General features: G+C 34.3%; 1 protein-coding gene across 4 annotated transcripts in view; it reads right to left on the bottom strand.

The window, feature by feature from the left end:
- Positions 1 to 5,844: 5,844 nt before the first annotated feature.
- The window catches only part of SPOPL (speckle type BTB/POZ protein like), a 62,325-nt gene continuing 45,327 nt past the window's right edge, over positions 5,845 to 22,842 (bottom strand). For 3 of the 4 annotated variants that reach the window (XM_072757644.1, XM_072757645.1, XM_025985555.2), the window contains 6 exons: positions 21,710 to 21,887; positions 21,574 to 21,629; positions 20,069 to 20,191; positions 13,155 to 13,297; positions 13,009 to 13,062; positions 5,845 to 10,132 (listed from right to left, as the gene is read on the bottom strand). In XM_072757644.1, coding sequence (XP_072613745.1) covers positions 9,988 to 10,132; positions 13,009 to 13,062; positions 13,155 to 13,297; positions 20,069 to 20,191; positions 21,574 to 21,629; positions 21,710 to 21,887 — 699 coding nt within the window. In that variant the 3' untranslated portion in view covers positions 5,845 to 9,987. The remainder of the gene's footprint in view (positions 10,133 to 13,008; positions 13,063 to 13,154; positions 13,298 to 20,068; positions 20,192 to 21,573; positions 21,630 to 21,709; positions 21,888 to 22,842) is intronic. The other variant, XM_072757646.1, reaches the window with a different exon arrangement.

Here is a 22,842-nt window from a genome sequence, read left to right as displayed (position 1 = left end):
TGTTTTTGTTTGTACATTTGTTTACTTTCCAGGTTATCAATCACTAACTCATCCAAAACTGTCTTCAGAGCTCTCTAAATAAATATGAAAAATAGATGGAAAGTCAGCTCTATGGGAATAAGAGCACTGAAATAGTAAATATGTGGGTAAATAGAATATATTTAATTTTCCTCTTTAATTTCTTTAAAAGAGCTATTTGCTGTTTAGAACGATAACTACAACATGATATTGTAGGGTTTATAATATACATTGAAGTAAAGCATATGACAAGAGTGGTGCAAAGGATAAAGCAGTGATAAAGGAAACAGTTGTACATGTTTTATAGTTTACATGAAAGGATGCAACATTAATTGCAAGTAGACTGTGATAAGGACACATAATGTTTAGAACTACCAAAAATGCAAAAGTACAGAATTAAAAGTAACAGAAGAAACAAAAGAATGTTAAAAACATTTTTTTAAGAAACAAAAAAGAGCAGGAAAGGAGCAAAAAAGGAACAAAAAGCAAGGGAAATACAGAAAAGCAAAATCAAGACAACAGATGTAAATTCAAACATATTAGTAATCATATAATGTAATTTATGTATTTGTTGTTTACACACACCAATTAAAAAGCAGACATTATTAGACCAGATAAGTAAGACACAACTATACTATAGATTGTCTACAAAAGACTCACTTTAGGTATAAAAACACAAACAGGTTGAAATTGAGAGTGGCAATATATGCATCATGCTAATATAAGCTTAAAAAGCTGATGCAGCTACATTAATATTACTAAAGCAGACTTCAAGACACCATCCTAAGAGGTGGAGGACTATTTTAAGATCAAGTCATTAGAAAAACATTAAAATTCTAAGTCTGTATGTATCAAATAAAAGAGCTTCAAATACAAGAAGTAAACATTGATGGGACTCAAAGGAGAAATGAACAAATCCACAGTTATATTTACTAGGCTACTGCTACCTTTAGGATGCTGCATTAGTCTTACACACATGGTTTCATTTACTTTTCACAATTCCTCAGGTTGTCTGGTTTATGATAGTTTAAGAGAAACTACTTTTCAATATTTACCTCATTCATGTGTCATGGGAATTATCAGTTTCTAGAAAGTTTGAAATCATTTCAATATAAAGTCAATCTAATTCCAAGCCTTTTTTGAAATCATTTCAATATAAAGTCAACCTAATTCCAAGCCTTTTGTGAAGGTAATTATATAACTGTTTCCATTTTTTTTCCTTGATCTAGTCAATTTGGGTAATTTGGAATTTAAAAGGGCTTTCCTGGACTTAGTCCTACTGGGATTCTCTCACTTGGATTTCTATCCCTAAGACAAGACACACAAACACAGAGGCACTGCATATCAAAAAGCACAACCCTTCACCTCTACTGAATTTCAGTAAAATCACCATTCCCTCTTACCCCCGGGCTGTCACAATTGTTCCTTTATAGGAAGTGCTTTTCTTCCTCTATGCCTGGCTAGCAAGTGTGGACTGTGAGATGTGCTACACCGCACCCTTTACTTCCCTTTCACAAGGTTTATATTTTGTTACTGATTTTAGTAAATTCCATCAGAACGGGACATTTCTCTCCTATTACATTCCTAGCTAGCACAATCTGCTGAATGAGTTCATTGCTGAATAAGTTCTTCTTGCAGTAGGTTTGCTTAACATATTCCACTTGCCATACAAGTTCTGCTGTATCTTTGTAATTTTATCTTTGCCTTCTCCTTTTTTGTGTGTCCTAATTGGTTCTTCCCACTTTGCCTCACATAAAATGTTTTGTTTATGCTTTGGAGGATATGTATGTATTCTATTCTAAATTGTACCAGAGGATAGAGTTAACGCTTCTTAATTTAAAAAAGTCCTTAAATGTTTATAACTCAAAGTTTAAAAACCAGTAAGAAAATTTTTAATTTTTTTAAGAAATTTTTAATTTTTAATTCCCATTTATGCAAAAGGAAGAATTTTATACTTTTATTTCCCAATTCCAGTTCCCCATCTTCCTCTTGTCCGGTTTCTTTTTTATTTATAAGAGATGACCACTTTTACATTCGTATTTATAACACTTGTATTTTTACATTTTATATAGGTTTTACTTCTAAACCAGCCAGGGTTCAACAGCAAGGTAAGATGGCCCCTTTGCAGGGAGGCTAATACCTGTCTCCATAGGTCTTCCTGAAGGGAAGGAGAAGGGGCAGGCAGGGTTTGGAGCCTACCAGGTTGAGACGACCCAGTTATGGTCAATTTTTACATTTCATATTTGTATATGTTACAATGTTAGAGTTCCTTCTAACAGTTTAATACTCATTGCCAGTCCTCTTAAGCCTCAACTTCCTATGCCTAGATCCATTTTTATTAATATTCATCATTGCCTATGCTTCGGGTACTGTGTTAATATACTACTTCTATGTAATTTAAATGTTAACTTTAGAAGTTACTACATAGCTAAGAGCTTTTGAGTCAAAATAGTTTTCAAAGTATTGTCAGAGAAATATGACTTTAAAATATTTATTTCTTGGATGCTCACACTATCTTTCCAATTTTCAAGTCACCCAGTGTCCCTAGGTTTGGGTTACTACTGATGAATCCTAACTGGAGCACTATAAATTTTCTCATTTCCAAAAATCATTTTTTAAAAAAATATTTATTTTTAAATAATCTCTACACTCAACATGGAGCTCGAACTTACAACCCCGAGATCAAGAATCTCATGCTCTACCAACTGAGCCAGCCAGCACCCCAAAATTCATCTTTTTTAATGAAAAATGATTAATATTTTTAGTCACTGTTTGTGTTCAATTATTCCTTTGGTAATATCAATTATGCAAACATTTGTTCTCCTGAACTCGTCCTCTGTAACGTCATGGTCTCCAACCTCAAGTAGGCCATCCACTTTTTTTTGTATCGGTTTAAACCTTCGAACCCCGAAAACCAAGAGTCAAATCCAGCCTACCACCTGCTTTTGTAAATAGTTCTAACAGAACACAGCCACACTCGTTTCCATGTTGTCTATGGCGGCTTTCACACTACAATGACATTGTTCAGTAGGTAAATATTTACTACCTAGGTCCTTTACAAAGTTTGCTGACCTCTGATCTAAACCCATCACCTATCTCCTTTACTCTGAATAGATGACTTCACAGGGAGTAAGATGTAAAATGTTAACTTCCAGACTCAAATAAAACAATTATATAAATCTGACTCTGCATCCTTGCATTTCTCCCTCCATGTTAGGAATAATCTTCCTGTCTAGCATCTTGATTCCATTTCTCTTCTCTTCTGACTAAAACCTCAGTAATCCCATCTGTTTCCACTTTGACTCTTCATCATTACCTTAGTATATGGACACTTCTACCATAAAGACAGCAAATTAAGAACTGATCCCAAATCCCATTCCAAAACTAGTTTCTTCCTTGAGGTCTTTGCTGAATGTTCTATGTTCTTATACTTAGGAGTATCCATTTTCTCATTCCAATTCTATTTCTCTCCCCACTTTAGACTCCTGTCACATCCTCTTTCAAATATTGAATTCATATTCTAGCTTCCTACTTGATGGCTCAGCATTGGACACTGTCAGCCAGTTCTTCCCTTGAAGCATACTTTTTTCCAACTTCTGAGATGGATTACTCTTCTGGTCTTATCTTTTGTGGCCAGTCATCCTCTTTTGTAAGCTGTTCTTTCTCTATCCCTGTTTCTTCCCTGTGCTATCTTCTCTACATTAACCTGCATGTACCGATCATTTTCTGCATGTTGAGGATTTCTGACTTTATAACCCAGGTCACTCTCATGTTTAAGATTCACATACTCACCAGATTGTCCAGTAGAAATCTTAGGCTCGACAGGCTCCAAATCAACTGTTTTTTTCCCCCCAAATTGTTGTTACTCTTGTGATTACTGTATCTGTGGATGGTACTACCCTCCATCCAATTGCTCAAATACAACACCCAGGAGTCGCTCTTAAATACTGTCTCTTTCTTCTACCACATGCAATTATTTCCAAGTCCTTGCAGTATTTCCTCATAGATTTCTCCCTTTTGCTCTATTTCAGGGCTCCTAGCCTACCAGAGCATTCCTCATCTCTTCAGAAATCCCCTTCTTACCTTTTCCTCCAGCTCCCTATAATTCATCTGAAGATTGATTGGTCATGACATACGGCACCTAAAATCCCTCAATGCTTAGGTTATATTGGATTCCTCTGATAGGCTCAAAAAAATCATGAACTTCACATTCCGATTTACTCTTCCCTTCTCTTACACATAAGGATATAGCCATATTCATCTTCATTCCCATACATGTTCTATATGAACCTTGGTCAACCTCTGTGATTTCACGTAATGGGTTGGATGACACTCCCACTAAGCTAACTTCTACTCAACTTCAATTTAGAAGACACTTCCTCAGAAGCTTTCTGGGATCTTCATCTCCATCCCAGATAAGGTGGCCCTCTTGTACTCTTATCTCAATTCACATACTGTATTACATAACTGTTTTCTTTAATAATATAGACTTATAAGGATATGGGCTATTTATAGTTTGTTTATATTATCAAGTTTGGTACAGTGCCTGGCACTCTATCTAATTACTTGGTGATAGAAATTAAACTGAATCATCTTTATTTTCATCTATTCTTGTTCTTGTGATCTGCGAGTATTTATAAGCCTTGTCTTCTTTTGATTCAAATTTCTGCTTTACATTTCGGCATTAATCAAGTTTGATGCATCTAATTTTGCTTCTCTTTTTTAACAACACATCATTTCTATTTTTCCTGATTTCTACCCATTCCACCATTTTCATGAACTGTACATCTTTTTGGCTAAAATTAAGCATATATTCTAATAACCTGCTATGGCAGTAAACCTGTTTTTGAGCCAAGTTTTGTTTTGGGGTTTGTGTGTGCTACTCTGTTATTCCTAAATTCTACAATTATTTGGGTATACCTGACTCCTTTATAAAAAACATTAAGGATGAAAGGCAATAGAAGTGGTGAAAAGGAAGCATTCGTAACAGAAAAGACAAACTTTTTTGCCACTATCCACTACAGATACATGCAAAGCTCTCTAATACCAAAAAAGGAGCAATAACGTATCACAAACAAGATTTCTACCAATGTGTCTATTTAAAAATACAAAACAAGTAACACTCTTGGCATTCTCTTAGAAATAAATGATTTTTGGGTGGTAGAACAGAGGAAACACTACATTCCAATGTTCTAAAAACTATATTCAGAGTGCTGGCTGTTGCAAAGTAGAAGGGGAATGGTTATACATACTTCATTTAAGGTTTAGAATTATGACCACTACCTGTCCTATTTTACTTTAACTGAATAGACAATGCTCTTAAGTTTTTTATTCTTCCAGGGGTAATTTAAGTGTGCGTGTCTGTGTATATGCGTATGTATCTGCTGGGTGTATGGAAGGTTTTCCACTGTGCATTTGTACCGCTACTTTGCCCATAATTTTTATGCATTGATTCGGTTACTGTTACTAAACTAGGCCTGGAACACATTGCCCCAATTCTGTCCTTTTTGAAGCCAGTAAATAATTAAGTTGTCAGTTAAAATTGAGAAGGGACAGGAGGACCAAGGAAAGGTGATCTTTACTACATTAAAGTTACATGACATTAGCATAAATCTTTCAATAATAATGCCTACATCAAAGCACATATAGGTATAATATCTCAGTTAAGGAATAAGTTTTTAGTAGGTTCCCCAAAATGGTAGTTTTCCTATGTAGGAAAGATTACTATGCTTAAAGTTACCACATGGCTCTTTTGCAAAGCACCATAGCAATCTGAAAATGAAAAAGAGTTCGTATTTTCAAATAAACACAAAATAAACCAATTAATTCTGAATAAGTAGTAACAACTTTATTTTAACTCAATGTGCTGAAATGCAAAAAATATTTTCAGCAACAAGATACAAAAAGTATGTATCTCATCATTAACATCAGCTGATTAAAAATGAGGCTGAAAAGTTCAATATAAGTCTTTACACATTTGAATCTTGAAAATCAAGTTCCCCCAAAATTAATTTCTAAATAATTTTAGCAGAATTTTATTTTCAAAAATGGGACTCACTTAAGTTATATCTTCATTCTAAAAAACTGGATGTGAAATTAACTAGGTTACAGTATACAACGATAAACTCTAACAAACAGAAAGATTTAAATATAAGAATTCCTTTTCAAACATAAAATCCACATACTGCAAACAGAAGACACGGTGTGGTGATTTTATTCCTAGTGAAGAGGAAGTCTTCCATATGGTAGGCACTCAATATTTGTTCAACTAGACCTAAAATTGACATCATTCCATGAACACTTAAATAAAGTAGAGCTTATAATCTGTATAAAAGAGGTTTGCAAAATACTCATGTGCTGAAAGTGCAGTCTTTATAATCTGAAAACAGTAAAACCCACCCACCTCCTTTTGCAAGAATACATTGAATATTTTTATTTTATCCATCAAAGAGCAAGAATGTCTGAGTCAGAATAATTCACCTTTCAAACACCTTGTTATGAGGAAAGCTTGCTGAGTTGGATTTTAATAAAATAATTTACTAAAGTCTCTAGTGTCCACTGGGTAGCAAATATGATCCACATTTTTATAAAGAATTTTACTTAGTTTTACATTTATGCACAAAACTTACATGGGCAAATAAATCAGTAATTATTTGGCAATTTAAATTCTAACTTAGGTCTAGTTTAAAAATAAGCTAATAACGTTCATGACAAGTTTTTAAGAGCTCTTTCTTTGCAAATATTTTAAAACTTAACTTTAAAACTGATGTCCTAAAAAGGCACTGTTTTCACATTTCATCATGCAATAAATGGTCACATTTGAAAATTATAATTTCCTGTCAACCAATTGTACCCCAAAAATAAAGCACATTTAATGAAATATTTCAACTAACCTGAATTCTCAACATTTAACTGAGTCCTATTTTCAGAAATTCACTCTTCTGAACATACCACACACAAGTCCAAGCAAACACAAGTACGTGCACACACACACACACACACACACACAAATGACATAATACATGCATGGTTCTCCAATTACTATTTCAATCAAGACAATGACACACGAGTATTCAAGGAGGTAACAATGGCAAGCCATAACATTATGGCACCTTCATATTTGTGCTCTAAATACCAATATATGTTAAAATTTAAAAATGAAAAAGGCACAAATATAGTGTTTCTATATCTCAGGCTGATGAACAGTTCTCCAATGGTTACTTTGATAACATGTAACATTTAAAACGAATCACTACTTTTCTAAGGAAAAGCTCTGTTTAGGTGATAAAAGGTAAACAAGAGCAGGCTGACAAAAGGCAAAACTGCTCAGGACAGAGTCTGTGCCTACAGAAAACAATGTGTGTGGTTTCAAAATGAAAAAATAAAAAAGTCTATTAGAGCACTCACATCAGAATACATTGTTTTTTTTTTCATTGCCTCAAGAACCCACAATACCAACAAAACAAAACAAAACAAAAACAAACCTTAATAAATAAAAAGAAAAAATAAATCAACTATGATATGATTCTGTTAGTATAATGATAGGCATTATATTATCTAAAAAGTGGACATTTCTACAAACGTGGATATTCTCACAGCACAGTGTTTGACATTTTTGGTACAAAATGTGCTACCAAACTTAAAACAAAAAACAACTTTATAATAAAACCCTTAAGATTTGCAATAAACACTATAAAGTAAGTAGGTAGGAGCAAGCCGCAGTGTTCATTATATGGGTATTACTGAAGTCACTATGGTTAGAAATGTAGATGCAAGCAGTGAATTAATTCACAATGTGCCTGTGTGCATTTGATATAAACTGATACACCAGTACTTTTGATGTATGAAAACAAGGTTCTATAGCCTGAGGAATTTTAAGACCGTGGCAAAATATCAAAATCTTAACTTGTATATGTATGTGTGCATATTAAATTTGTACATTGTAAATTTAATGGACTCAATCTGGTTAAGGAAGTAAGTTTCTGCTGCCTCCAATATTCTTACACAAGGTGGAGTCCAATAATATGTAAGAATCCTTCCATCCCAAGAGATTTTTCTTCAGATTTAACACAAGAAAGATTCCAATTAAACTACACAGACAGAAATGAAGATATCTGAAAATATCTTTTCAAACTACAGTTTGTTGTGGATAACACTTATTTGACAGTCTATGTTTAATGTAAATATGAATCACTCTTTATATAGTAAGACTGCTTCAGTGAATACCTAATAAAGAGATAACAAAAATAAAATCTATTTTAAAACTCTGGGCTTCATTTTTTTTTGTCCTAAATTCAAAAATTAAATAAACACATCATACAAATTTTAATTTGGAGAATAAAGTATATATGCGAATATATAAGAATATGAGTTTTTTTTTTTTCCAGTGACACCTTTTCCCTTATGGTCAAGTATAAACTTTGCCTAAGAAGCATATTGTCACTATTACAGGAAATCAGATGCAGTGACTTGCCACTGATCATTCCTATTTCTCTGGGACAATGCACCAGAACAGACCTCCACTGCGAACAGAGCTATCTAAACACTGAATATGTGTATGTGTTTAAAGCTAAATTCATTTATAATAAAGAACTGGCCCATGAAAAGCAGTTTATAAATAGTTTATCCTGTTCACATTATGCAGAATTTCAATATCATCCACAATGTTAGTACAGTAACTGAAACAGAAAGGAGAAAGCTTAGGGGGGAAAGAAAAGGTTCAGAGTGTGGCCTAACATATTTCTAAGGGCTCTCTCTCCTTTAGTCTGCAAATATCAGTTCACTGTTTTCAGGAGAGTATCCAGGATTTGTTTATTGTTCAAATTGCCTTCTCCAAAGTGTGATAAGACAGGAATAAATTCAATGATAAATATCTGAAATTCAAACCAATTAACTATAATCAAGAATATCTTTCTTATTATCACAAACATCCCAACTGCCTCCATCGATCTTAAAAAATTCTTTCAAAAGTTAAGACACAATTAACTATACCTTATTAATACCCTCAAAAACAAACAAAAAAAATATATGTACCATTTAGCATACAAAAGATACACATTAAAAGTGCATATATTTCTTAATTGGCCCACTCATTAATTTTACATTTGGTCATCCTTATTTTCAACATGGACAGAATTCTTCATATAAATGTAGGTCACTATAAATTAAAAAAAAAAAGTTAGTTCCGCACAAAACATGCTTTCTTTTTATTGAAATCTTAACCTCAATCAGTTCTCAATCATTGTAAACCTGAATAAAACCACAAAAAAAAACAAAAACAAAAAAAAAAAACACACAAGCAAAGGTTTGTTATGCTTCTCTTAGTTTGTTGGACAGTCAACACACAGACAAACATCACAAATTTTACTAAAAATTTGGGCCAACTCATTGCATATTTGCCCCAGAAATGAAAAATAAATTAGAATTGAAGCAGTGTATTGCCGAACTTACCTTAAAGGTAAGCAGGTTCTCCTATATTTATAGAACTTAGACTGGAGACATTATTAGTAATCTCCAATACAAGTGCTTTTAAGAAGAACCTAGTTTTAAACTTTGAGACAGCATAGGACAAACCTACAATATTCATTATGTTTTTCTCAAACTAATGGAAGATCCTTTTGTAACTTAATATCTTCAGTTATCAATATTACTGCATTATGGAGCTAGTGCAATCCTGCATAGCCTTAGTCAAAATGACAAGGCACAATAAAAAAATTAAAGTATATGAACAAGAGAAGTCATTGAAGATAATTTAAGGCCTTGAAGTGAATTAGAGTATAATCAGTCTAATTTAAAGCTGAAGAATAAACCATAAATTATCCACCTGAAATGCAAGCAATATGCTTTTTCAGCTTCTGTTCTGTGGACAAGACAACAGAAACAACTCTTGTTTATGGTTTGTGTATTAGAATCCTTCTGGACCTGGAGGAGTAAAAGTCAATTCCATTTTTCTACAGTTCATGGAAGATTTCAGGACTGTTTTAGCCGTTTGCGTGGAATGCCAAACTGTGGACACTGTGCAGACGCTAGTGCTCGGAAGGCTTCTGCTACTAAATGAGGGTGAGACTGAATCATGGACTTCCACCCTGATGTTTCCATTATGTCCGCTGCTTGGCTGAAAAATAAAATTAAGTCATATTTATTAAAGAGTTCTTTTCAAAATATTGTTATTTTAAAAAACAACTTTCAAATTTCAAAATGTTTTAAACACTTTGCCTCTCTATGTCATCAAGCCCTGTGAATTCATGAAAATACCACCTTTACCTTACTGGTATATTTTCTGTTGCAACGCAACTATTAAATTCTTCTGGAAGTGCTATACTCTGGAAGTATGTATGTGATACTATTCTCCATAATCCCAACTTCCATTGTTACCATTTCTGTACTAGCTCTTTCAAGAGTTCTTTTTCCTGGCTGTTACACACAGGTTTTCTCTAAAGTTCCAAGGCTGGACCTCTGCTCTTCTCCCTTAACTTTCATTATTCATCCTATCGTATCCACTCTTCACAACTACCATATGATGTATGATGGTAAGGACTGACTTGCTAAATCCTAGACCTCCCCACAAGGTACATTCCCAACCACCCTTTTTCCTTATTTTGCTAGGGTCTGAGGACTTACACTTTCAGAATTGTCGAATAAGAACTCAATAGGTCCCTCTTCACACTTAAGTTCTTCCCTCATTTTCAATCAGCTAATTCTTCCACCATTACCCAGTTATTCAAGTCAAAAAATGTGAGAAATTCTAGACCCCATTCTTTTCAATCATCACTATTTTAATTCCCCAAGATATTTCAAATACCCAGTTAAGGTTCACATCATTTTGCATTTGGATTATCACAACAGTCTCCTAATTTGTCTTCTAGTTTCCTATCTTGCTCCTCTCAAAAGAGCTTCCATGAGCTGTGTTAGTAACAAATAGGTCTATATTATATCCTCTGGGATCTTCTCATAACCTCACTCTGATCCTATACTTTTCTTATCACCAAACTTTCCACATCTGATTCCCTTTTGTGTGGGATAAACTTTTACACTTCCCTCTTCTTTACCAGGGTAACTCTTAGTAATACTTCAGGTGTTTATTTATACAATAATTCTTCAAAAAAGGCTTTCTTCCCCTACTTCTTTTACTATATGCTTGGATGGGTATGCTATACTTATATCTATTGTTTCACTTGATTTCAATTACTTGTCTAGTTCCTATTCGCCTCCTGCTAAACTATAAACTCCATGAAGGCAGGGGAAACATTTGCCATGTTCACCACTCTATTCTTTGTATAAGCACAGTGCCTAGGGTATTTACTGAATAATAAATACAAATATCTGTCAAATCAATCATCACTTACTGGTTCATGCTTCTACACTTTGGATTGAGCTATCCTTTCTGTTCACAATATCTGTTATTTCCTTCTTAGTTTTGCTAATTTCTAATTCATGTTCAGAAGACTCAGATGTCACCCAGGAAGCCATCCTTAAACCATCCAGCCTAAACATATCTTCTATCACATTACTTACCACATTTTAATGAAATAATATATTCATGTACTTGTTTTTTTCATTAGATAAATTTCTCAAGAGAGGGTTTTTTTCCCAATTGTTTTTATATGCAATGCCCTAGCATAGTGCTTGAGACACAACAGTTTGGTTTGTGGAACCAAACAGTAGCTAATAACAAATCAACTTTTTTCAATCTGCCTGACATCTTATTACCTGCATGTCACTATGTTTATAATTTTAACTGATTGTTTAGAATCACATAAATACCCCTCAATATACCTGACATTTTCATTTATTTAATTCAACATATATCTATTGAAGATCCGTATATACCATAGCTTCACCAGGGGATATGAAATAAACTGGTATTTTTTAACAGTGAAAAAAGTTGCACAATGTAAAATATTTTAACAGAGTAAAACTAGAACTTGAAAGTGGCTAAGCATCAAGAATCACAGAATTCATAGAATGATTCAAGAATCATTTACTGCTAATAAACTATATTTTAAATTCAAATGGATTTGGGGGATCATATTCCATGATGATAAGGTATTATCATACACTAACCAATATAAAGAACCAATAACTTGAAAGTATAGTCACTAATGCCTACTTTGTGAAAACAGAATTTACAAATTCATAATAGTTCAGAGTTAACCAATATCATATAGATAAAAACAGATAACAATGGGAGGTATTAGGTCAACGCTCCTTTTATTGTCTAACACTGTTTTTTTTTTTAGCTTATATCACCTTTTGATAATGTGTGAAAATGGAATTGAAGGATTTACAAGGCAAAAAACCAATCAAAAGCAGGTGCAAATTCTTGACACTATCAAGTCTTCACCTTCTGATTTTGAAAAAATATGAAAAGTAGACAAATCACTCTAAAAATGTGAGAAGAAAACATAAGAAGGGAATAATTAAGTTTTAGTAGTTCACATTCAGAAGGCCCAGGCTTAGGAAGATGTAACAACTACCATACCTCTTACAGTTTTACCAGGGAAAGGAAAGAACAAAATGCTACCATTTGGAAACATTAGGCAGCTCATCTAAAATACCATGTGATTCAAGGTACTTGGTTAACTTAAGAAGCAGTGGGTGAGGATTCAAATGAAAAGATTTTCTAGGCAGATCTGCAGGGAACACTCCTCAGAGGATAAAATGAGTATTTCCCACATTTTTAGAAATGCTTTCTGAAGGGGCGGGGAAAAGATCCCCGGTAGCCATTGAAATACCTGGACTCAGCTATATACTATGAGCATATGTGCTTAAGAAATTAAAATGTCCATCCCAGTTCACATTAAAAGCTGATCTACAAGGGAGCATAGCCTCAAGAATCCACTAAGTCAAATTATTATTTCTTAAAATTATTGGCAGTTTCATATAACTAATATCTGGATTCATACTTATTGCAGATGAGCAAAAGGCTATGCAAACACTTAATTTCATGTATGCAGATCAACTTTAAGTCAGAAACTGATGTCATCTTACTTGCTGTTCCAGTTTTTCCCATCTTTACACCCAAGCTGTCGAAGTACACTGCACCTGCATTGAAGATTTAAACACACTTAAAAAAAAGTCCGGTGAAAAAAATGTTGAAAGTGTCATGTCCACTGAAATACAGGCATATAGCTTACCTATTAATAAAGTCTATGGCTTGTGCTTTCAACTGTTCTGCACTGTGCAAATCTGCAAGGACAAGGGTATCAGCAACATTTTCTACTGAGAGGTTACTACACAAAGCTTCTTCACACATGACCTTCAGCCGTTCCAGTGCATACTATCCAAAAGGAAAACATAACAATTAAACATTTACTCAAACTACCAAGTTTTAAATACCTGGTACTTGTAACTTATAAAATACTTGATATCTGTAACTTAGAGAATAGTTAAAGCACACTACACTCTGAACTGAAAGTTTAAAAAGTCTTAATGTTATTTTAACCTAATATTAAGGAGATACAAATGATGAATTCAATATAAAGAGCAATTTTCTTTAGGAAATCTCAATTTGTGCAAAATACATACTGTCAATTTTAAAATCAGGGTTTTAATTCTTTTAAAAAACTCTTCTTGTTCAATACTCTTAATGAGTGAATTTCTATTCTCTATTTAAATGCCAAAGTGTATCAGCCAGTACACTGTATATTGCCACTGCTCAATCTTGAATAAATTCTAAAACTGAACAAACCACTTTGATAAACAGTTATTATGACAGCTCTAGCAGCTTTATTGAAGTAAAATTGATATACAACAAACTGCACATATTTAGTTTATATTTTGATAAGTTTATACTATATGGTATCATTAAATCATGACACTGAACATAGTCATTATCCCCAAAAGTTTCTTCCTATCTATAATTCTCCCCTCTTGTGCTACCCCAAGCGACACCTCTGATATGCTTTCACATCCTTGACCATACTTAATATGGTCTTTGTAATTTCAGCTTACAGTATGCATATAGAAATATCTCATATGGTTTTAATTTATATTCCCCATAATAATTAATGATGTTGAGCATCTTTTGATGTAGTTAACTGACATTAGTTCAGGAAGTGTTTGTTCAAATATTTTCTCTATTTTTAGAAAAAAAGATTGTTTTCTTATAATTAATTCCTGACAGTTCTTTATATAATTGAATACAAAAGTCCTTCAGCAGGGGCACCTGGGTGCCACAGTCAGTTAAAACAGCCAACTCGTGATTTTGGGTAAGGTCATGATCTCAGAGTCGTGAGATCAAGTGCCATGTCAAGCTCCTTGCTCAGTGAAGAGTCTGCTTGAGATTCTCCTCATGTCCCTCTGCCCTTCCCTCTCCTTATGCAAGTGTTTTCTCTCTCTCCCTAATAAATAATCTTTTTTAAAAAGCCCTTTAAAAAAAAAAAGCCCTTTAAGCAGATATATTCTGAATAAAAGCTGCTCATTGGATATATGCTTTGCAAAGTATTTTCTCCTAGTTTGTGGCTACTGTTTTCATTCTCCTGTGTTTTCCTGAAGTTTTTAAAACTTACATACATAAGTCTAATTTATCCATTTTTCTTTTCTGTGTTTGTTGTTTTCTGGTGCCAATAGCTAAGAAGTCTTTGCCTAACACAAGACTGTGAAGACTGTTTTCTCTTAGAAGTTTTAGATTTTAGGTTTACAATCCCTTTTGCATTACTTTTTTATTTGGCTTGAAGTTCATATAAAAAGTTCATTTTTTTCAGGCATTCAGGTATCCAACTGTTCCAACACCACTTGTTGAAAAGACTATCCCTTCTTCACTTAATTGTCTTTTCACTTTTATCAAATTAGATATCCACATATATGATAGATTGTTTCTATACTTTCCATTCTGTTCCAATAAATTGTTTCTCTTGTCACCAATCAACACGGTCTTAAATGAAGCTTTATAATAAGTCTTGTTACCATGCAGTTCTAGTCCTCCATTTTGATCTTTTTCAAAGTTGTCTGGCTGTTCTAGGTTTTTGCACTTGCACATAAATTTTCAAATCCACTTGTCAGAAAGCAAAATAAAAATCCTGTAAGGGACATGCTGGCTCTACTAATGAATTTTAAAAACTGAAATTTTAACAATATTAAGAATACTAGTCCATAAATAAATTTTTTTAAGATTTTATTTATTTATTTGAGAGAGAGAGAAGAGGGGAAGAGTGAGAGGGAGAGGGAGAGGGAGAGCCCTTGCTGAGAGGGAGGCTAAGGAGGGGCTTGATCCCAGGACCCTGAGATCATGATCTGAGCCAAAGGCAGCTGCTTAACTGACTGAGCCACCCAGGCACCCCCCAAATTTCTCTCCGTTTATCTAGGTAGTACCTGAATTTCACGTACCAATATGTTGTAATTAACAGGTTAGTTTTGATCTTTTGCCAGATTTATGCCTATATATTTAATATTTTTGATGCTACTGCAAATGTCATTTTTAATTTAAATTTTTATTGAGATAGTTATAGGTTCATGTACATTTGTCAGAAATTAGTAGATGCCAGCTTAGGAGAAAGATGGCAGTGGAATAGGAGGACTCTAGGCTCCTCTTGTCCCAGGGACACAACTACATAATTAGACTCATCCTAAATACCCTAGAAATAGACTGGAAGACTGACAGAACAAACTCCACGTAAGGGAGAGAAGAGGCCACATGGATAAAGGGAGGAACGTGGAGATATGGTTTAGGGGAGAAATGGCTGGTGGGTGCTATGGAGGGGAGGGAGCTGTGTTTATGGAGGAGGGTGAGAATAGAGGAGCACACAGGATAATGCAAAGGGGAATGTTTCCCCAAAAATACTGGCTTGCAAAATGAGAGGAGCTGAAATTCATGACTTCCTACAGTACACAGGGCTTAAAGCCTAGATTTTAACAGTCTGTGGGCTTGGCCAGGATAGAGTTTGGAGGTTACTGTCCTTCTCCTTCCTGGATGGAAGGCAGACAACAACCTAGGGACAGGCTGTGTGAAAACAGCAATCTGAACTACGACCTGGACACATCTGGGTAAGAGTATTTGCTCTTCTCTGAGAGCATCCCCAAGAGGCAGCATTCATAGACACTTCTCCTAGAATATAGGAGCTAGCCAGTGTCGGCTAAATCCTCCACCCCTCAGCATAAACACAGAGACAGCACAGCACCAATACTGGGTGCCTTACTTGTTAACTTCAAGCCCTACTCCCTTGCACTCTCCAGGATCATGCTTCTCAGTCAAGCTTTGATGAGTCCCAAACAGCAGGTCCTTCTTTTCCCCAGGAAACCAGCACAAACCCCTGCCCATAATACGGCAGGGCCAGGCACTTCTCAAGTGCACACAGGACATTCTCTAGAATAACGACAAATTAGGCTACAAAGAGGCCTTAACAAGAACAAAAAAATCTGAAATAATACCATGCATCCTTTCTGACCACAATGCAATGAAACTACAAGTCAACCACAAGAAAAAACTGGAAAGACCACAAATACAAGGAGGCTAAACAACATGCTATTAAACAATGATGGGTCAACCAAGAAATCAAAGAAGAAATTTAAAAAAGAAAAACATAAAAACAAATGAAAGTGAAAACACTGGTCTAAAACCTTTGGGATGCAGCAAAAGCAGTCCTAAGAGGGAAGTATATAGCAATCCACAGACCTACCTTGAAAAGCAAAAAAAATCTCAACCTAACTTTTCACCTAAAGGAGCTAGAGAAAACAACAGAGCAAGCCTAAAGCCAAAAGGAAGGAAATAATAAAGATTAAGGAAGAAATAAATGATACAGAAACTTAGGAAAAAAAAACCAAGAGAACAAATCAATGAAACCAGAAGCTGGGGAAAATTAATGGAATGGATAAATCTCTAGCCAGACTTACCAAAAAGAAAAGAGAAAGAACTCAAAATCACAAAGTGAGAGGAGAAATAACAATCGATGTCATGGAAATACAAACAATTTTAAGAGAGTATCATGAAAACCTATATGCCCAACAAATTGGCCAACCTAGGAAAAATGGATAAGTTTCCAGAAACATATAAACTGCCAAACTAAAACAGGAAGAAATAGAAAACTTGAACAGACCGATAACCAGCAAAGAAATTCAATTAGTAATCAAAGAACTCCTAACAAAGAGAAGTCCAGGATCAGATGGCTTCACAGGCCATCTTTAATACCTATTCTTCTCAAACTATCCCAAAAAATAGGAAAGGAAGGAAAACTTCCAAACTCATTCTGTGAGGCCAGCATTATCCTGATACCAAAACCGGATAAAGATACCACTAAAAAGGAGAACTACAGGCCAATATCTCTGATGAACAAAATACTTGCATACTGAATCCAACAATACAATAAAAAAGAACATCATTCACCACAATCAAGTAAGATTTATTCCTGGGCTACCAAGGTGGTTGGTTCAGTAGTATTCATAAATCAATCAATGTGACAGATCAAATTAATAAAAGAAAGGCTAAGAACCATGTGATCATCTCAACACATGCAGGAAATGCATTTGACAAAGTAAAACATCCATTCATGATTAAAAACCCTCAACAAAGTAGGTTTAGTGGGAACATATCTCAACACATAAAGGCCACATATGAAAAACCCATAGCTAATATCATTCTCATTGGGGAAAAACTGAGTCTTTCCTCTGAGGTCAGTAAGAAGACAAGGATGTCTACTCTCACCATTCTAATTCAATATACATAGTACTTGAAGTCCTAGCCACAGCAATCAGACAATAAAAAGAAATAAAAGGAGTCCAAACTAGCAAGAAGTAGTAAAACTTTCCCTATTTGCAGAAGACAATAAAAAAATCTGAAAGGCTCCACCAAGAAACTGCTAGAAGTTGTACATGAATTCAGTGAAGTCTCAGGATACAAAATCATTGTACAGAAATCTCTTCCATTTATTTCTAAACACTAATCATGAAGCAGCAGAAAGAGAAATTAAGGAATCCATGTCATTTACAACTGCACCAAAAACAGTAAGATACTTAGGAATATACCTAATAACAAAAGAGGTGAAAGATCTGTACTCTGAAAAATATAAAACACTGATGGGAAAAAACAAGATGAGCAAGAAATGGAAAGACATTCTATGTCTCATGGATTGGAAGAACAAATATTGTTTAAAATGTCTATGTTATCCAAAGTAATCTACATATTTAATGAAATCCCTATCAAAATTATCAAAAGCATTTTTCACAGGGCTGGAATAAACAATCATAAAATTTGTATGGAACCACAAAAGACCCTGAAACCAAAGCAATCTTGAAAAAGAAACGCAAAACTGGAGGCATCACAATTCTGGACTTCAAGTTGTATTACAAACCATAAAAATGCTAAAAGAACACCAGCAATAACATTTGGCCACACCAACTTCTTTCTGCATGTCTCGTCTAATACAAGGTAAACAAAAGCAAAAATAAACTATTGGGACTTCATCAAAATAAAAATCTTCTGCATAGCAAATGAACCAATCCACAAAACTAAAAGGCAGCCTATGAAACAGGAGAAGATATCTGGAAATGATATATCCAGTAAAGGTTTAATATCTTAAACATATGAAGAACTTACAAAACTCAATACCTCAAAAAGAATAAACCAATTTAAGAATTGGAAGAAGACATGGATAGACATTTTTTCAAAGACACTCCAATGGCCAACATACACATGAAAAGATGCTCAACATCATTTTCATCAGGGAAATGCAAATCAAAACTACAATGAGATATCACTTCATACTTGTCAGAATAGCTAAAATCAACATAATAAAGGAGGTGTTGGTGAGGATATGGAGAAAGGGGAACCCTCTTGAAGTTGGGAATGAAAACTGGTGCAGCCACCGTGGAAAACAGTATGGAGGTTCCTCAAAAAGTTAAAAATAGAAAGAACTACTGTATTACCCAGCAATTGCACCCAAAGAATACAAAAATATTAACTCAAAAGGATACATGCACCCTGATATTTATAGCAGCATGTCTACAACAGCCTGTATCCACTGACGGATGAGTGCATAATGAAGTTGTGTTATGTATGTACAATCGAGTATTACTCAGCTGTAAAAAAAAAGAATGAAATCTTGCCATTTGAAATGACATGGATGGAGCTAGAGAGTATTATGCTAAGTGAAATAAATCAGTCAGAGAAAGACAAATATCAAAATAATCTCACTTATATGTGGAATTTAAGAAACTAATGAGTAAAGGGGAAAAAAAAAAAAACAGAGAGGCAAATCGAGAAAAATAGTCTTAACTATAGAGAACAAACTGACGGCTACCAGAAGGGAACTGGGCAGTGGGGGGAAGGGGAAAGGTGGCACAGGATGTTAACTAGATGATGGTAATAAAGGAGGACACCTGTGATGAGCACTGGGTATTTTAGGAATTGCTGAATCACTATACTGTACATCTGAAACTAATATTACATTGTACATTAAATATCTGGAATTTAAATAACTTGGGGGGAAACAGATTCTATATATACCTGGCCTGATAATGACCCCACTAATAACATTTTACAAAACAAGTACAATATCACTCTCTCCCCACCAGTGTGTTTGTGTGTATATGTGTGTGTATGTATATATATGTACATACATATGTATATATACATGCACATATTCACACACATAGGCACATGGACGAAAGTGGCATAAACATCAATACTTTCAGAAAAGCCTCCCAATATGCTTTCAGGGTTGAGAACTACTACTGGCTTTGAGATTCTTCTGGTATTTTTACATTGTTTCTCAAACTTTAAGAAATCACCATTATAAAAAAATATTATAAGACTAAAATTTTTTCCTCTATGCTATCATGTTAAAAAAATCTCTGAATACAGGGAATTAAATTAGAAAAAATCTAATATTTTCTTTTTATTTTATATATTCTAACTAGCTCAAGATATTTTTATGCCTTATTCATTACAAAAAAATCTTATTTCCTATTATCTTCCTCAATATACTCAAGAACCATCTATAAATTGTATAAATTAATACTTCAATATTAAGTTATGTGGAGTTTTCACTTGATGATAGCTTTCTATATACATGAAGCTTGAGGAGATTTTTCAGCTTTTTAAGACCTAATTACTTACTTTGTCTGCAGCTGCCAACAAGTTGTCAGCCATTTTGTCAAGGTTTGGTGCTTTCCCTGTGTAAATGAATCTCATCATTTCTTTAAAAACCTCAGGGTCTACATCATTTATTTCCACTCGATTCTGATATTGAAAACAACAAAAAAAGTTATACTCAAAGAACTTACACACCAACACACACACACACACACAAATGAACCAAAGCGAAACTTTGATGACAATTTAAGTAAATCTGCACCCACGTACTCTAAAATGGAGGTAAGTAAATCTTCAGTAAGCTAAGTAGACAAAGTGAAGCAGGCAGGTCTAACAGGAGAAGCACTAACATGTAGGCATATAAAACCTCAATTTCTCAATTCAAGAGTACAACAAAAACCAAAACAAGCATGTCAAACAAAATGTGTGTTCAGTTTCTGACTTCTATTTTACAAGAAGGCAGCTATTAACTTTTTCTTTGTTGAATTCTGAGGTCATAGTACAATGCCTAAGACCCCATAACCACCAGTGCTATTCCCAGCTTTAAGCAAAAGTAGGGTCAGATAGTTCAAATAATTCCACACCCACTACCTTGGAACTCTTCCTTTTGCAAAAATGGCAAGCCATAGTATCTACTGACGCATCACCTCTTTGCTCAATACATACTGAAGTCCAAAGAGTAGTCATTCCTATCTTACTCCTACATTTTTGTGTTTGGTTTCAGTCACAGGATCAATGAAGCTGAACATCTAACACTAAACAATACCACACTTTCCTGCCCCTTTGCTGACAATGATATTTGACATTATTCATGTCTCTTTACGTGGAGTCATCAGAAGGCTAACCATAGTACCTGACAGAACAACTAAAGGAAAGAAGCACCTATGTGCTGCAGCCTTTAGTTTTACAGAAAGAATGAAGGAGAGCCACAGAAACAAACTTAGAGAGTTATTCAGTTAGAGCTCACATGTAATGCAACCAGCAAAGAATCAATCTCTGATCTTTAATCTGACTACATTTCAAGAATGACAAGTGAAGGCGAAACATTTGGGAAAACCAAAGAGGTAGTATATTGATTACAGTAAATATATAGTAACACTGATGTAACTTGTCATTTAAAAAATCTAATAAATATCTTATTTTAGTGGTAGAAAGAATGTAAGCATTATTTTTGTTCTCGGGAAAAAAAGGGTTACAAAATCAACCCATAGTCTAGAAAAGATTAATAAACATCTTCACCAGAGAACTCTCAAACAGCTATAGACCGGAACCATCCGTTTGGATAACAACTACCTATTTATTTTGCCACCAGATGGATGTCAAAATAGCTATTATTTGGAATATTCAACCACATTAGGCTACATCTATTGCTCTACTACAGAACACATTTTTTCCACTTTCTATTTCTTTTCCTATCTATTTCTAAAATCATAACGTAACAATAAGAACATGCACCGTTACTTTCAAAATATACATTTCCCTACTTTACATTTGCACAAATTAAATATTAGCCTTTAAACAATGTTTACCTTTTTGCTTTCTTCCATTTCATGTTCAAACATTGCATTAAAAACTGGGGATCGAGCTGTAACAAGATTAAGCATTATTATTTAATGCACAGATTTATGGAAAAAATGTGTAATATTACCCAAAAGTTAAAAGTACCTGCAAGTACAGATTTATGAGCTTTAAATTCTTGTCCTCTCACAAAAAAACTGCAATCTGTAAATCTTGTGTTTTCCCAGAGATTACCTAAGTCTTCTGCTAATCGACATTCAGGCACCTTCAAAGTATTTGTATTTGTATGTCCTGATATATTTACTGAATCTTGGACCACACTCACCTAATAAAAAGGGACAAGAAAAACACTTTTACAAATTAGTACCAATAATTAGTTAAGTCTGTATTTAAATTTCTTACCATTAAGATCATTTGGATATTTCAAAGTACTCCTGACCAAAAATGTTAATATTTGGAGACTAAATTTAAGGACACAATTTAAAGGAGAGAATATAGAAAAAAATTAGAAACAAGCTAGATCATTTTCTTTTCTTTATTAAAAAGTTTTTATTATTTGACAGAGAGATAGAGCCAGAGTGTACAAGTAGGGAGAATGGCAGAGGGAAAGGGAGAAGCAGGTTCCCCCACTGACCAGGGATCCTGAAATGGAGCTTAATCACAGGACCCGGGATCATGACCTGAGTCAAAGGCAGATGCTTAACCAACTGAACTACCCAAACACTTTCCAACTAGATCATTTTATTTTTTTTTTTAAGATTTTATTTATTCATGAAAAACACACACACAGAGAGAGAGGGGGGAGGGGGGAGAGGGAAAGAGAGAGAGAGAGACAGGGGCAGAGAAATAGGCTCCCTCTGTGGAGCCCATGTGGGACTCGATCCCGGGAATCCAGGATCACGTCCTGAGCCAATGGCAGACTCTTAACCGCTGAGCCACCCAGGCATCCTTAACAAGATCATATTCAAGTGACAATGTAAATAAATGGCTTATCGACTGGCTGGAATGCTTGGTTATTAAAGTAATTACAGCAATTATTTTTCAGGAAAATAAAAGTCACAAGATTATGTCAAACAAATAAGCAGGAGACATTTTTTCGTGAGGTGAAGGAAGAATTTCCCTAATTTTTATTTTCTCACACCACAGACCTATCAACATTTAAAGTTTATTACACATATAATAAACATGGCATCCCACTCATAATGACTTTTAATGGTATTTTAAAAACGGTTATAAAGCTATAATCTATGATACGTAATTTGGAAAGTATTTTAAGTATG

Source organism: Vulpes vulpes, chromosome 5, assembly GCF_048418805.1.
Source record: "Vulpes vulpes isolate BD-2025 chromosome 5, VulVul3, whole genome shotgun sequence".
Classification (NCBI taxonomy): domain Eukaryota; kingdom Metazoa; phylum Chordata; class Mammalia; order Carnivora; family Canidae; genus Vulpes; species Vulpes vulpes.
The sequence above is the reverse complement of the archived record's forward strand: the minus strand, read 5'-3'. Positions and strand labels throughout refer to the sequence as shown.